This window comes from Pseudonaja textilis, chromosome 3, assembly GCF_049901715.1.
Source record: "Pseudonaja textilis isolate UNSWEBS1 chromosome 3, rPseTex1.2, whole genome shotgun sequence".
NCBI lineage: Eukaryota > Metazoa > Chordata > Lepidosauria > Squamata > Elapidae > Pseudonaja > Pseudonaja textilis.
This window is the reverse complement of record NC_141992.1, coordinates 79,557,510-79,571,969: the sequence shown is the minus strand read 5'-3', so window position 1 is coordinate 79,571,969 and position 14,460 is coordinate 79,557,510. Positions and strand designations below refer to the sequence as shown.

Below are 14,460 nucleotides of genomic sequence, written 5' to 3'. Positions count from 1 at the left end.
TAGAGTGGTATTAGTACCTCACTTGATCTTGATTGAATTCCTCTGTTAATGCAACTTAGGACTGCATTGGCTTTTTTGGCTGCCGCTGCACACTGCTAGCTCACATTTAGCTGGTTGTCCACTAAGATTCCAAGATCGCTCTCACAGTTACTGCTATTAAGCCTGGTTTCACCCAATCTATGTGTGTGCTTTTGGTTTTTCTTGCCTAAGTGAAGGACTTTACTTTTCTCTACACTGAATTTCATTTTCTTAGATAGGCGCAGTGTTCAAGTCTGTCAAGATCCATCTGGATCTTGAGCCTAAATTCTAGGGTGTTAGGTATTCCTGCCAGTTTAGTATCATCTGCAAATTTGGTAAGTTCCCTTAATAAAACATCTGCAAGAAAACAATCAAGCTCAGAGAGCACCAAGAATGGAACAGTTCAACCCTGAGGTACAGATATTCTCTTCTATTGGATACAATAATTGTTTATTGAACTATTAGTTATATCCAGCCTTTCCTTTAGAAACTCAAAGTGGCAAACATTGAGCTCCCTCCTCCTATTTGTCTCCATAACAGTAACTCTATGGATTAAGTGGAGTTGAAAGAAACCAACTGGACCAAAGTCCCTCAGTGAATTTCTCACCTTAACTAATAGATTGAGGGTATCAAACCCCATGACAAAATTCTGGTAGCATTGACACTGATGATTTTCCTTTGCTTCCAGCAAAATACTGATGAAATAAGCCATTGTGGACTTAGTAAAATGAGCCACAAAAAACTGCCTGAAATGAATTGATGGGATTATTTCATACAAATGCACAAGAAGTTGAGAGAACAATTTATTCAATGTTCTTAGACAAGAAAAGAAAGAGGAGACACTAGGTGAAGGGGGAAAAAAAGCAAACTGGAGTGTAAATAAATTTGGGGGGGGGGGGTTTGTATTAAAATATGAAGATAGGTAACTTTATTATTTCTGAAACTTTCATATATTTGGCGGCTAATTTTATGCACAATAATGCTAGGTGGCTCACAAAGCAGCAATAAACCAGCACACCATCCATACCAAAAGTATTACGTTTTAGAGTATCTGGAGAAATATATGCGAAAAGAAAAGAATTGATCAGCCTGGAGCCTTTTTAAGTAACAGAGAAGAAGTGAGAGGATTCGAATGATACATAGTACAAGAAGTTTCTGAAACTCTTATGGCTACCACTGCTTCAGTATCTGCAGAAAACTAAAAAGTGGATGACAAACAGCTCAGAGCAAGAAACCATGCGTGAGCCCTGCAATAGCATTTTCGTTTTAGATTTTTTTGAAAAAGGAAACTTACAAAGGCTTCCGATGGAAGAGAAGAACTTTTGATAGGAATGTTGGCAGAGATGTAGATTCATGGGGACTAGAACATAGCAGAAAAAAAGCTACTTATAAAACTTGGTTTGAGTGCTAAAATTAAATTCCAGTAACACCACTGTTTACCTTATTCCAGCAATGGGGGCAGGAGGTAAGAGGCAAAAGTAAGGTCAATTTTAAGAATGAGTCCAGCTATACACAAACACATTACTTTCTTACATAGAAAAAAAAAAAAAAAAAGAGAGACAGTTTGGTCTTTCTAGCCAGTTTGCACATGGCTAAAAAAAAAAACAGGAGACCATGAGTTCTAGTCCCACCTTAGCCATGAGATCCATCTGGGTGATCTTGGGCCATTCACTCTCTCTCGGCCCAATTCGCCTCATAAGATTGTTGTAGAGAAAATAGGAGAAGGAAGGTGTGGTGGATATGTTCCCCATCTTGATTTATTTGTAAAAATAATTAAAGTAAGAAACAAAAATGTACAAAAATGGGGATGGAAAGCTCAGCATGCTTTATTTCTCTAAGTTGTTTTCTTTCTTTATATAAAATGAGGAATAGGATGACCAGGATTCATCCAAGTGAGGCCTAGCTTCCTCTCCAGGTATGCGTAGATCGCTCTCTCTCTCCTTCATTCCCTTTTTCTCTCTCTCTCTCTGTTTTCTTTTTTCTTTCTTTCTGCCTCTCTCTCCTTCCTTTCTCTTCCCCTTTCTTTCTCTTTCTTTCTTGAGAATCTCACAGGCAACACAGCAAGCACCTCAGTATTCTTTAACATCTCCTGTCACATCAATTTTGAATGAACTTTTCCACAACTCCTAAGTCTACTCACATACTGTGTTCTGCAAAGTTCCACAAAACCTAAATGTAAGGTTGGTTGTAATCACTGGATTAGTTGTATGCCTTTAAAAAGAAAAGGGGCCAATTTAAATATTAAAAAGTAAATGCTAGAAATAAAGATGCTTATCAACCATAATGATTTACGTTTGCACCACCTTGATGCCGAACATTTGCATTTATCTACCTGCAATACCAGCATGATGTCTTGTTTTGTACTGTGTTCCTGGTACAGCTAGTCAATAAGTTTCCCACCCTATGCACTTAATCTGCTGGCACAGTATGTTTTCAATTGGGCTGTAAATCTTGCGATGCACAAAAAGCAAGGACCACAAACCATTTAAACTGCCACACTGAAGACAAAGGGATTAACCCAGCTTAATTGGTTTATAACAACACTGTTAAGTACTTGGGCAGGTTTCCTTTCCATGCTTAGGAAAGGCTGCACATAGATTTGAGACTGTAGTTCAATGACTACTTTGAGCTTCCAAGAGTACTACAAAATCCTCTAATTGCTTACAGAGGAATTCTCCATCACAATTTGTGTTGGTGTATTGAGAAGCAAAGAGCTGAACCTTAATAGGGAGAAAGAGAAAGTGCTGCAGAAAAAAATTCCTGCAACAACACCTGTGCATTACAGGTTAGCAGTCTGTAGAGATCTCTTCTGCATTAACATGGGAGCCAAGAAACTACTGTACATTTTTTTTTTAAATGAAGGATAGAACATGTGGCCAGGCTCTTGGTACTTTATGTTCAAGCCATTCTGGATACCTCCTTTCAACTGTATGGAGCAGCAAAAGATTGATAGCAGCGAATAAACTATCAGTCAAAGAAAATTATCTACCCTTACTGATGATAACCTTGATCAGTTTACAGGAAGCCTTTATGTTGCCTGGAATGGAGTCTCCAAGCTATTGTTGTAGCCCCAATCTTCTCAAACTACTGAAACAATTCATACAATGGGAATTAGACCTGAATTGGTAGATTATCTATTTTAAAAAAGTTTTTCCCCCTTATATTATTATTAGATGCGAGAACATCTAATGAGGCAGATTCACTGGGAAAAGATTCAAGATTAATGAGAGGAAATAATGTTCACATGGCTCCCTTTTTATTTACTTAGAAAGGTTTCTTTCTTACCTATATTTCACATTTTTAACTGATAAAATTTAACAATGGAGTTCATTAGTACAACATGATACACAGATGACCTCCAATTTTACTATCTTCCAAAAGAAATTATGAGTAATCATGAATAAAAACCAATGTACTGCCTCTAAAATACTTTGGATTCAAACTTGGAAATTGAAGCTTTTTTCAGACACAATTCACCACATTATATTAGGCTACAGTATTATTAGTATTTTGTCTTTTGCCATATTCCTATCTACTGTAAGATATCTGTCAATAAATGTAATAGCTATAAAAAAGTTCAATATTTTAATTCTGAAAGATTTTGCTTGTTGGATATTACAGAAATGTGATTCAAATATGACAGATTATTGTCCTCTATAATTTCTATAATATATAAAATGAGAACCCAATACAAAATATCTAAAGTTCACAAAAGTTATGAACATGAACAAGCTATAAAAAGGGCACACATTCTAATATCTATCTGTACACGTATATACTTGAATGCATTTTAAATTATGTAGTAGTGCTATACTGCTCAATTGTATTAGAGCCTTGGTACCAATAGATCATTTTAAATAAACTTAAAATTATGTGATGAAAATCATTCTGAGCTATTTATCCTATGCCTGTTTCAATATCAATCATTGTGCTAGACCACAGCATTTTAATAGGTTTATAAAGATTTTTCAAGAAGAATTGTACATATTTACGAAAATCCATCAGGGCATAATTTTTTCCTACTAATCACATTAGAACTAAAAAGAGACACAAGTGAAGTCTTAACAGATATTACTTGCATTAACAGAAATGCAGCATCCAGATCATTGGAATATTGTATTCAGTTTTGGGCAAAGAGGACTGTTAGAGACACTGGACAAGACAGTGGGAAGAGTCCAATTAATCTGGAATCCCTACACGGGCACAAAAGGGTGAAGTCTAATACCCCTCTATCAGTCTGAGAAGATTCCTGCATGTAGGCTTAAGCAATAAAACAGCTAATTGGACTCTGTGTGTGGATTTGATTGTTCATGTCTGACAATGACAAAGAGAAGTTGAAGCATGCTTAGAGGAGAGCTATCAGAATGATATAGAGGAAGGAAACCAAGGCCTATGAGAAGTAGTTGATGTGGCAATAGATTTATATACTGTTTCACAGTGCTTTTTACAGCTCTCTCTAAGCGGTTTACAATGTCAGCTTATTATCCCCCAACAATCTGGGCCCTCATTTTATGGACCTCAGAAGGATAGAAGGCTGAGTCAACCTGGAGCCCATCGGGCTCAAAACTAGTGGCTGTGGGCAAAAGTAGCCTGCAATACTGCATTCTAACTACTACGCCACCATGGCTCCTAAAGTAATACAGGCACATCACCCCATCTAGTCTATTTTTAGCTCATTTAGGATATTTCTCAATTTATCACATTACTGCACTTGATTCAAATTCCAGAATTTGAATCAGGTAGCCAAGAAAATACAGTGAAAAGTTCTGAAGTCACTTCTGCCAGCTATTTCAGTATCCTGGGTATTAAGTCTTCTGGACTGCAAATTTGCATTAGATCTTCACGGCTTCTCCCAAATAATTAAAACTGGATGGCTCTTAACTTTATTCAATCCTTGCTTAAAATAATACTGGCATATCTCCCCATTCAGTTTATTTTTGGCTTATTAAGGGAATTTCTCATTTGATCAAATTACTGCACAGTTATGTTGTTTCTTGGATATGAATCATGATGATGGAATATGCATATGCACCTATATTCTAGCCACAACAATGCAAAAATGATGAAAAGTATGTCTTAATATTGCAATGCAAATCCTACCTTCTATACTTCTGTGCCCAGATATTAGTATATAAGGAGTAGGATTGCATCAAAGCATCATGTTGCACCTTTTGCTACTTAACTCCCCTCCCCACCTGCCCACCCGCAGACACCTACGAGATTTTATATGAGTAAATAGATAAAATCTAGAAGCTTGGCAAATGCAGAAGTAAAAGAGCAACCTATCCCAAAGCAGAAAAGGTCAGGACTGGCATATTGAAAAATGAAAGCAGCAAGCTATATGCATTCTGAATGTGCATCAGTAGGCATGTCCTTCTTGACAGGAAGCAGACAACAGTATAACGGCATTTAAGACAGTCTCTAGATTAGTAATCTTAGCTTGTATAGAATAATGTGAACATACTGGGGAAAAATTAGTATTTTGTTGAATTTGTATCACACTGACCAATATATACCAAAATTGACTAGGACTGTTCTTTTTATTAGCAGGGAATGCTGCATGTAGCTCAAACATTTCTACGCTAGTAACTTTATCTATGCTTTCTTTATCATACTATGAAAACAGTATAGTTGATAGTTGTGATATATGAAAAATTGAGACATGGAATGTATTGTAATAACAGAGTTGCTCTGTGGCAAGATAGGCAGCAATATTTTTTTATTTGTTTGTTTGTTTGTATATTAATAATACAAATAAGAATAGTACTTAGACTTATATACTGTTTCATAGTGCTTTACAGCTCTCTCTAAGTAGTTTACAGAGTCAGCATATTACCCCCAACAATCTGGGCCCTCATTTTACCAACTTTGGAAGGACAGAGAGGTGAGTCAACCTTGAAGCGGAGAGAATCAAACTACAGACAGTCGGCAGAATTAGCCTGCAAAATTGCATCCTAACCACTGCGCCACCACAACTCATTAAAGTAAAGATCATGAAATGAAAGAATGAAAAACAAATGTATATCTGTGAAACTAAGAAAGGGGAAGGACATAATGGATGTGAATGAAGCTGCTCTGATCCTGTAGAATGGAATGGGATGGAACGACCAAAAGAGCCATTCAATTCCAACTTCTCTCTATCCCAGTCCTTAAGGAAGGAGATAGATTTTTACATCATTCCAGCATAAAAGGGTAGAAGAGTCTCTCTCCTCTGTATGTGGGTGGGTGGGTATGGGTGTGGGTGAGAGAGAGACAAACAGACAGAGAGAGAGAGAGAAAAAGAAGGTGAAAGAGAGAGAGAGACTGTGGTCAAAAAATATTAATATTAAAAGTTGCAAGTAAAAGATAAAAAAATGTCTTGAAAGAGGGTGAATAAGTTTAAAGTAGGGCTTCCAGGAGATGCATGCAATGAAAAATAAAAATGATGAAATGATCTGAGATGAAGGAAAAGTAACATAATGCTGGGAGGAGTATTTAGAGATTTTTATAGGAATGATGGTGATGCTAGAGTGAAATTGAACGAAACGCTTTTGCCATGAACGTACATGTACTTTTGTATGCAGATGTGAATGACTGAGAACCTAAATAATTTGCAGGGAATTACATAATGCAGTAAGGGCTATAGATCTGAAAATTAATGTGTCAAAGATCAAAGTAGCTGTGTTTGGTAGTAAGCATGGAGAGAACAACAATAAGTAATACATGGCAAAAAAGAAAGGATAAAGATGCGTTTGTGTGCCTTTCTAAAATGTTTATTAAAAATACAAAAACAGAAAAACTGTAAACCCTGAAAACGATGGTAGAAAGGAATGAATAATGGACTTGTGGACTTTTGCAAAGAATGAATGTTAGTCATAATAAGTGAAAACAGCTATGCAAATGAGTGCAGAATAGGAGCTTCAGCCTATTTTGTTATATGATAATGAGAGCTGATATGACATCATAAAAGTAAGTTGAATACAATAAGAATTGGGTACTTGAGCAGGGGATAATAAAACAAGAAGACATAGGGTTAAGAATGAATATGTATTGAATGACTGTATACTGAATAGAAAAATGCATGACCAGTATGAAAAACCTTGATGGAGGTGGTACAGCAACACAGAAGGAGTGAATAGAGATTTGAATGAAAGCAATTATATGAAGAAGGAAGGAAGGAACTGAGAGGAAGGGGAAGACCAAAAATGAGTTTTGACGAAGCTGAAGAAATCCTTATAAAATGTAGAAAGGTGAGAAGTTTAAAGAATTAAAAAAAAAATAGAGAGAGGGGCACATGGGATTGTTTAGCCGATCTCATCCTTGAATTTATTTGGTTACTGTTGTTTATTCCATACTGTGCCTGGTAATGTTGCTTATTCCAAAAAATAATAGTGTAATGGGTTTGTGAGTAGAACACTATATAATAACAAATTCAGCACAAACTTGTAAGTGTCTGAAGTTTAAACAAAGACCAATAAGGTCAATTTCATTATCATAGCATGTTGTCTGTAATTGAATGAAAAATTTATTTCATAAAGCATGCAAGTTTTAACAAAAAATCGAAGCTTACAAAATTCAACCTTATTTAAATGAGAGTGGTATATTCATTATATAAATAAAATATCGTAATATTGTGAAAACGCCTTGCTATACCTCATTTTTTCATATACAGATCAATGTTGTAGTTTGAGTATAAATCTTTTCAGCACATATATTTTGTTATTAAATCACTACTAGCTACCATGTTTCTTGAAAACAAAGTTAAAAATTGTAATTATTACCTTCAAGGATGTTAATGATTTGGGGCTAGAATATTTCAAAGTCATTTTCAAATATTCCATGCCTGATATTCAGGTGACTAAAACATTGGATTTTTCAAATAATGGCATCATCCTGCCTTTTTTCTTTTTTAATGCCTTAGCATCCTATTGAGTCTTTTCTTTCTTACAAATGAGACATTTTAATACCTCTGATTTTCCATTTGAAGTATTACATTTTGAATCCAGACTATGGTAGCTGAACCTTAGTTTGGTAACTGAAATAATGATGAAAATGAAAAAAAAAAAATCAATATTAACTAACTTGGTGTAGATCTAATAAACATTTAACTTTACACTTGTAAATCTATCCTGAAAGTTATATGTGGGGCTGAAAACTTGAATAAATGATATTTTTATAACTGTTGTGCAGTGCTTACTTTAGAAGATAAAGCTAGTTTTTAATTGCTAGTAACTCTCTGCTTTGTGTTCTATATGAAGAAAAGGAATCTTATCACATCCGCTTTAATTAGGTTCCAAAAAAAAAAAGAACTGCTGAAAAATCTCATGCAAAGTGAAGAAGGAAAAATAGAACTATCTAAATACATTTTACTTACCTCTGTAGCAAATTGCTGCAGTCCACCAATATTAATTGGTCCATCCTCAGTGGCATATAAATTGCATCCTCCCACACAAAGATCAGAAGTTGGACACACCATCCCACATGATAGTCCCAGTGGATTGTCAGAAAATATCATTTTGGCAGCTCCATAGTAATTCTGCAGGAACAGGGAATAAACCATTGCAATCTCATATTAGAGGAAATATAGAATGTTAGACAAGTTGCTTGCATCATTTTATCTGTATAACATGTGCTTGTTAGCCATTTTTTTACAATAATATATGATTTTATAAAAAAAACACATTACCTATTCTTACAGATTTTTAAATCCACTCTCAATCACGTCATCTTTTAAAGACTGAAATTTTCTTATTAGCTGAGATGGATTTTATGCTTCTTCCCCATCTATTCATAGCAAAATTATCTCTACATAGAAATAATACAGAACCTGTGAAAGCATCTAAAATGGCACCCTACAATCCTAAATCAATTAGCTAGATAAAATTGCAAGATAATACAGTTTTGCTCATAACATTAATCTCATCTGAAAGATCTATCAAGATACTTCCTCTCATTATTACTGATCGCATATCTGTAAGCTTCACTACTGACCTTTGGCAAAGTAGACTTATTAATGTATAAAACAGACACACAATGTTGGTACATTACCAAAGATTCAGTCAGATCAGCTGTTGGAGAGACTAAGGGCAGCTTCATGCTGGTTTGCCTCACACCAAACACCTCATCATCTAATAAGTGTATTTTCTTTTGTATCAACAATTGAGTGTTGTATAGCCTAATATATTATTTACAATATCTGAAAATATATAGTGAGGAATTCCACCACCACCCCAAAATCTGCAGTTTGAAATGAAAGACATGCCAAATATTGCTCTTATTAGAGCAGTCTTTTCCAATACAGTATATTGGATTGATATGAAATCATAAGTCAGGAGTCCCTGTGCATCTGCAAGAGATCTAGGTCTGGCACACCTTGAATGCCTCTTTTATCTCCTACTCATTTCCCTTAATGGATAGTTGGTCAGATTCTTGTAGAGATCTTAAGCTGGCAATAAATCTTCATACTCATTTAAACTGATTTCCCCAGGGCTTCACAGACCCTAGTTTCTTTCTTCAGTTCTTCTGTCCTATGGCAGTTTCAACAGGAAGGTCCTAGCTACAGTCAGAAATTTAATCAGATTAAAATCCAGAAGAGTCTGGTTTAAAAATCATGAACAAGACAAGAAAACAAACCAGGCTGAAAAGTACAGAAAATAGTTTTGCTATCATAGAAACTACCAGATAAATTAGAAGCGGAAGCTTGCATGAAAACATACGAGATAACAAATCTTGTAATCAGGCAAGCTACAGTACATGCTGTATGACTAGTGCAATGAATGAGTATTGTATGTTTGAGGAAAACATTTTGAATTCAGTAAGAAATCAATATTCTAAATTTATGGAAGAAAATAACTGGTTATCTATGATTATTTGAAGCAGCTGTACTCACAGCTGGTCAACTTCTGGAGACAAAGAAAGAGCCAGAAATACACATGCAGCCTTCTACATTTTTATACTTCACGGATACACTCTATTCAATTGTCCACTCTCTCTTATGACAAATAGAAAATTGGAAGAAACTATTAAGCAGCTTTGACAAAATATTTGTTGAAAAGATTAATTTTAAAATATGTGAAGCAATAAGTTGTTTTCAAAGCTTCGGGCACATTGATTGAAAAAAGAAACAGATGGAGAGTGGGCTAGTTTTGTTCCATCATTCTTGCAAACTGCCTTACATTAACATTCTAGCTAATCTAGATGGTAACCATCAAGTTACATATTGTCATTTTAAAGGAAGCAATGCATGAAAATATAACTCAATTTATTTGTCAGAATGTTAGAGTCTTTTAGTGCACGATGAAAGTTGAAATATCAAACCAGATGTCTTTTACACTAAAGCGAAATTTTAAAAGGTATTTACTTATAAATGCCAAATCAGCCCATGCAAATGTGGAGTCATTTTAATGCATTGATAGAATGCTCTCTGCAACCTATTCAACAGGTGCTTATTTTTTCCTGTTAAAACCAATTAATTATCTAACAGTTAAAAGACAAATTTTCATGTACTAATTTACTTGTGTGGTGTCTTCATTAGAATTCTTCCATTATGTAAATTCAAATGTTGAATGTTTTGCTCTGTTACTGGGTTATTATTGTGATTAAATTTATGCCAAGATGCATTATTCATTGCATTTAGACCTATTATGTATAGTTTACATGAACTATGTAACCACTTGGAAGTATGCATTATGAGCTACCATTTTATTAAAGAGTAATATAGCAAACAAATTAAAGAAGACTACAGCAAGTGAATTCTGAACTGCATTGTGATTGGTATATTTTAGCACTATTTTAAATTCTTTCAGAGATCACGAAAACAATGAAAGATATTAATATTAATTAAAAGGCAAAATCTAAAGAACAGTATAAGAACTAACCAGTTGTCTTTATGCCTGTGACCCATATTTTTTGAAAAATATGATTCCTCATATTTTTTTTCCTAGATTGTATGAAATAATAGAATAACTTTTTTACAAGGATTGAAATTCATTACAACCATATCTACCACGCACTTCCTTTCTGTCTTATGCAACTGCACATATAAGCATATCAATAGGACTAATGTTATCCAATGGGACTCGCCTGCTCCATTCATACCACTGAAAGGCACCTGCTATGGCCATCATCTGCTAAAGAATGGGTGGGATCAAGGAGAGAAGCCTTTTCCTCTGTGACCCCCTTCCTGTGGAACGCTCTATCACTGGAAGTGAGAACTGCTCCCACCCTTTTGGCCTTCTCGAAAAGTATCACAACCTGGTCTTGCCAGTTGGCCTGGGGCCCTGCTGGGGGCACCCACCAATGGAGATGATCGATGAGGTAAGAAGATCTCATTCCAGTGCCATCTATTGTTATTTAGGTTTTTTTCTAATGAATTGTTTCTATGGTATATTTATCTTTTTTACTTTTTTCTAAGACACCCATAGTCTGTCAGGGAGGTGAGCAGCGTATAAATTTAATGAGTAAATAAATATGCATATATTCGAGAGAAAGAGAATGCTAGTAGGGTGTAGTGTTAACATGCTTGCTTAAGAGGGAGACCCAGATTCCAATCCTTCCATAGGCTTAAAGTCGGGTGACTTTGGGCCACTCATTCTACCTCAGCCCTAAAAGGGGAAGTTGAAAAGCATCTATTTGTCAGAGTATATTCATGAACTGGTCAGGCAATGAATAGACATAGCAACTAAGTCAGCCAATGAGGACTGTTTGGAAACTGAAACTAGAAGTAGCCTCTGCAGCTCTGTTAAGCTCTGAGTCTGTCTATTGAAAATGAAACTAACTTGCTTGCTTGCCTGCTGAACTAAAGTGAAACTGGTGTCTGTTTGTGAGCTCCCGAGTTGCTGCTTTGCTCTGAACCTGTAACATGTCTGCTTCTGTTTGAGTTTGCTCCATGTTGGAGAAATATACAACTGGTATTGTAAAATTTACTTTATATGTTTATAAAGAAGTTAAATGAAGCCTCAGTCATCTGTGTTTACTTTTCTGGCGCTGAATTTATGCTGTGGTACTCTGAACTATTCACTCCATTGTACAAGAGGGAATTGAGTTACAACCAGCTTCCTACCTAGCCCCTCTTTTCTTCCTCAATTTTAATTCCCTTTGTTTTGCTTCCTGTTAACAACTACAAAATTCTGAACTCTGTAAAAGACCAAGCAAGACATATTCTTATTTATTAAGAAGTCAGTCAGCCGGCTTAGTGCAGGCACCACAGCCCTCCTTAATATGGGCCAGGTTCTCCAAAGAAGATTTAACTGAAGTAAGCAGCTGGATTCCAAGCCTGTACCTGCAAGATAGGACCAAAAATGAATTACAGTTATTCAAACAGGTCCACTTCTTCCCATTATTTATGAATGAAAAGAGCCTTACATATTAGAATGCTTTGTAAATGTTTTTGATTTAACAGATGCCTGTTCATGCTTTGTTTACAAAATGCCTTCTGTTGGGCAATTCCACAGCAAAATATGCATCTAAGTGGACAGGATTTTCGTGCTTCCCTTTATCAAAATGTCAATTAGTACTGCATTGGTAACCAAAAGAATAGAAGCCAGTCTTAAACAGACATCAATAATTGGTAGCAGACAGAGGCAGATCTTTGCATGTACCACTTGGAAGCATTACATAATATGCATGTGAATGAGAATGTTTTTACTTGGAAAAACCTATTAAAAGATGGTGGATCAATAACTGTTAGACCAGAAGAAATTACATTTTCTATCAGGAAATGTTCGTACCATGTAGATTTTCCTCTAGTTCCGGCACATATTACATATGCATCCAGCAGAGATTTTGTGATCAGTAGGTTTTTTTTTTTCAAATACATAATACATTCTCCCCCTATATAATGCCTTCTAGACTTCATCACTATATGTTCTACATAATTAGGATAGAAGGAATGCCTATCATTATCTATCAATGAGCCCAAAGCAGTCTTTTCATAAAAGTAAATCCATCTAATTTTAATGAAACTTTCCTTCTAAGACAGTATACATAAATGCAATAAGAGAAGGAGCTGGAAATAAATGTCTTCAAAATAGTCCCCAATTATATTCTCCGTCCCTACTTTCTACTGCAAACAAAGGAGCATATTTTTATCCCTTCCTCACATACACTTGCTAGTATTGGTTTAATCCAGGAAAGATGAAAGAATTTAATCCACACAAAGATCAAAGATTTAATCACAAAAAAGCTCAAAATCATTGTCCTGGCAAAGTCTTCTCTCTAAGAAGGTCCAGACAACACTGAATAAAGTATGCTGATATCAAGCAGCTCCCTATTTTGGAGCACCCAGTTGCCGAGGTTTCTCACCCCCACCCCCACCCCCACCCCCCCACATTATCATTTTTACACTTGGAAGAAGAAATTAAAATAATCACATGGCTCATAAAACTATAAACTGAGTTAACAAATAGCAGGTTTCTACAGGTTGTCATTAAAGAGGGAAGAATTATATCCAAACCTAAGATTATGTTCTGTATATTAACAAGTCAATATGTAACATTTGGATTCCACGATAAAAAGCATCCAGAAAAGAGACCTAAAACAAGACGGATCGACAACATCAGGAACTATTGCAGGCCCAATTGGCAAAAGAAAACTCAAGACCATATTGGTTGGAAACATGCAGAAGAGGCCTTCACCCTGCAGTGGGTAGACAATGGCGATGATGATGATGATGATATAAAATTAATTTTAAATTCATAAAGAACCTTGGCGAGTTTCTAACCAATAAACTGTGATCCCAGATATAAACATCAAGTTAAATTACCTCTGTCTTATTTACCATTTAAAGAGAGAAGCAAAGAAGTAATGAACCATGCTGGCTTAAATTACAGTTTAATAAACTAGAATGTGCGGCTCGTTGTTTGAAAAAATGGCTTAACGAAATATTGATAGGGACAATATTCAAACACAAATGTCACTGTATTCAGTGCAGCTTCCTTTCAAGTTAGAAGGCAAGGGCTATGGCGCTGCTGTTATTCCAAAATAGGGATGGGGGAAACTGTGTTCTGGCTTCTATAACTTTCAAATTTATAGAAGACAAATTTATTCTATTACAGTCATATATCTCTTTTTAAAAACATCTGACAAAGTCTGCGTAATGTGTTGGGAATAAAAAAGAAATCATGTATTTTACCTGTATTAGCATTTAATGTCAAGTACACTTTATATGTACTTAAATTATATATACATTTTTCTTTTCATGCTTTTCAATGCATTTTAATCATGCAACTTGATTGAATTGGACCAAACTATTTTAAAGTGCAAACCAAATTAATTCTCCAACATTATTACTAAAAATAACCCTCCTTTAGCTTTAGCCCTTTAGCTAAAGTCGTTTGCAGATAACTAGGTATGGAATCACTGCAGGCAGGGAAGTACTGATGACAAGAAAACTACATGGAAATGGCTAGCAAACAGCCAAGGATCAGACCAGACTGCTATAATAATAATGTACAAGTGCTAATC

General features: G+C 35.4%; 1 protein-coding gene across 4 annotated transcripts in view; it reads right to left on the bottom strand.

Moving 5' to 3' along the window:
• Positions 1-14,460, bottom strand: part of DPYD (dihydropyrimidine dehydrogenase) — a 641,531-nt gene that overhangs the window by 430,424 nt on the left and 196,647 nt on the right. For all 4 annotated transcript variants that reach the window (XM_087930179.1, XM_087930180.1, XM_087930177.1 and 1 more), the window contains one exon: positions 8,372-8,533. In XM_087930179.1, coding sequence (XP_087786305.1) covers positions 8,372-8,533 — 162 coding nt within the window. The remainder of the gene's footprint in view (positions 1-8,371; positions 8,534-14,460) is intronic.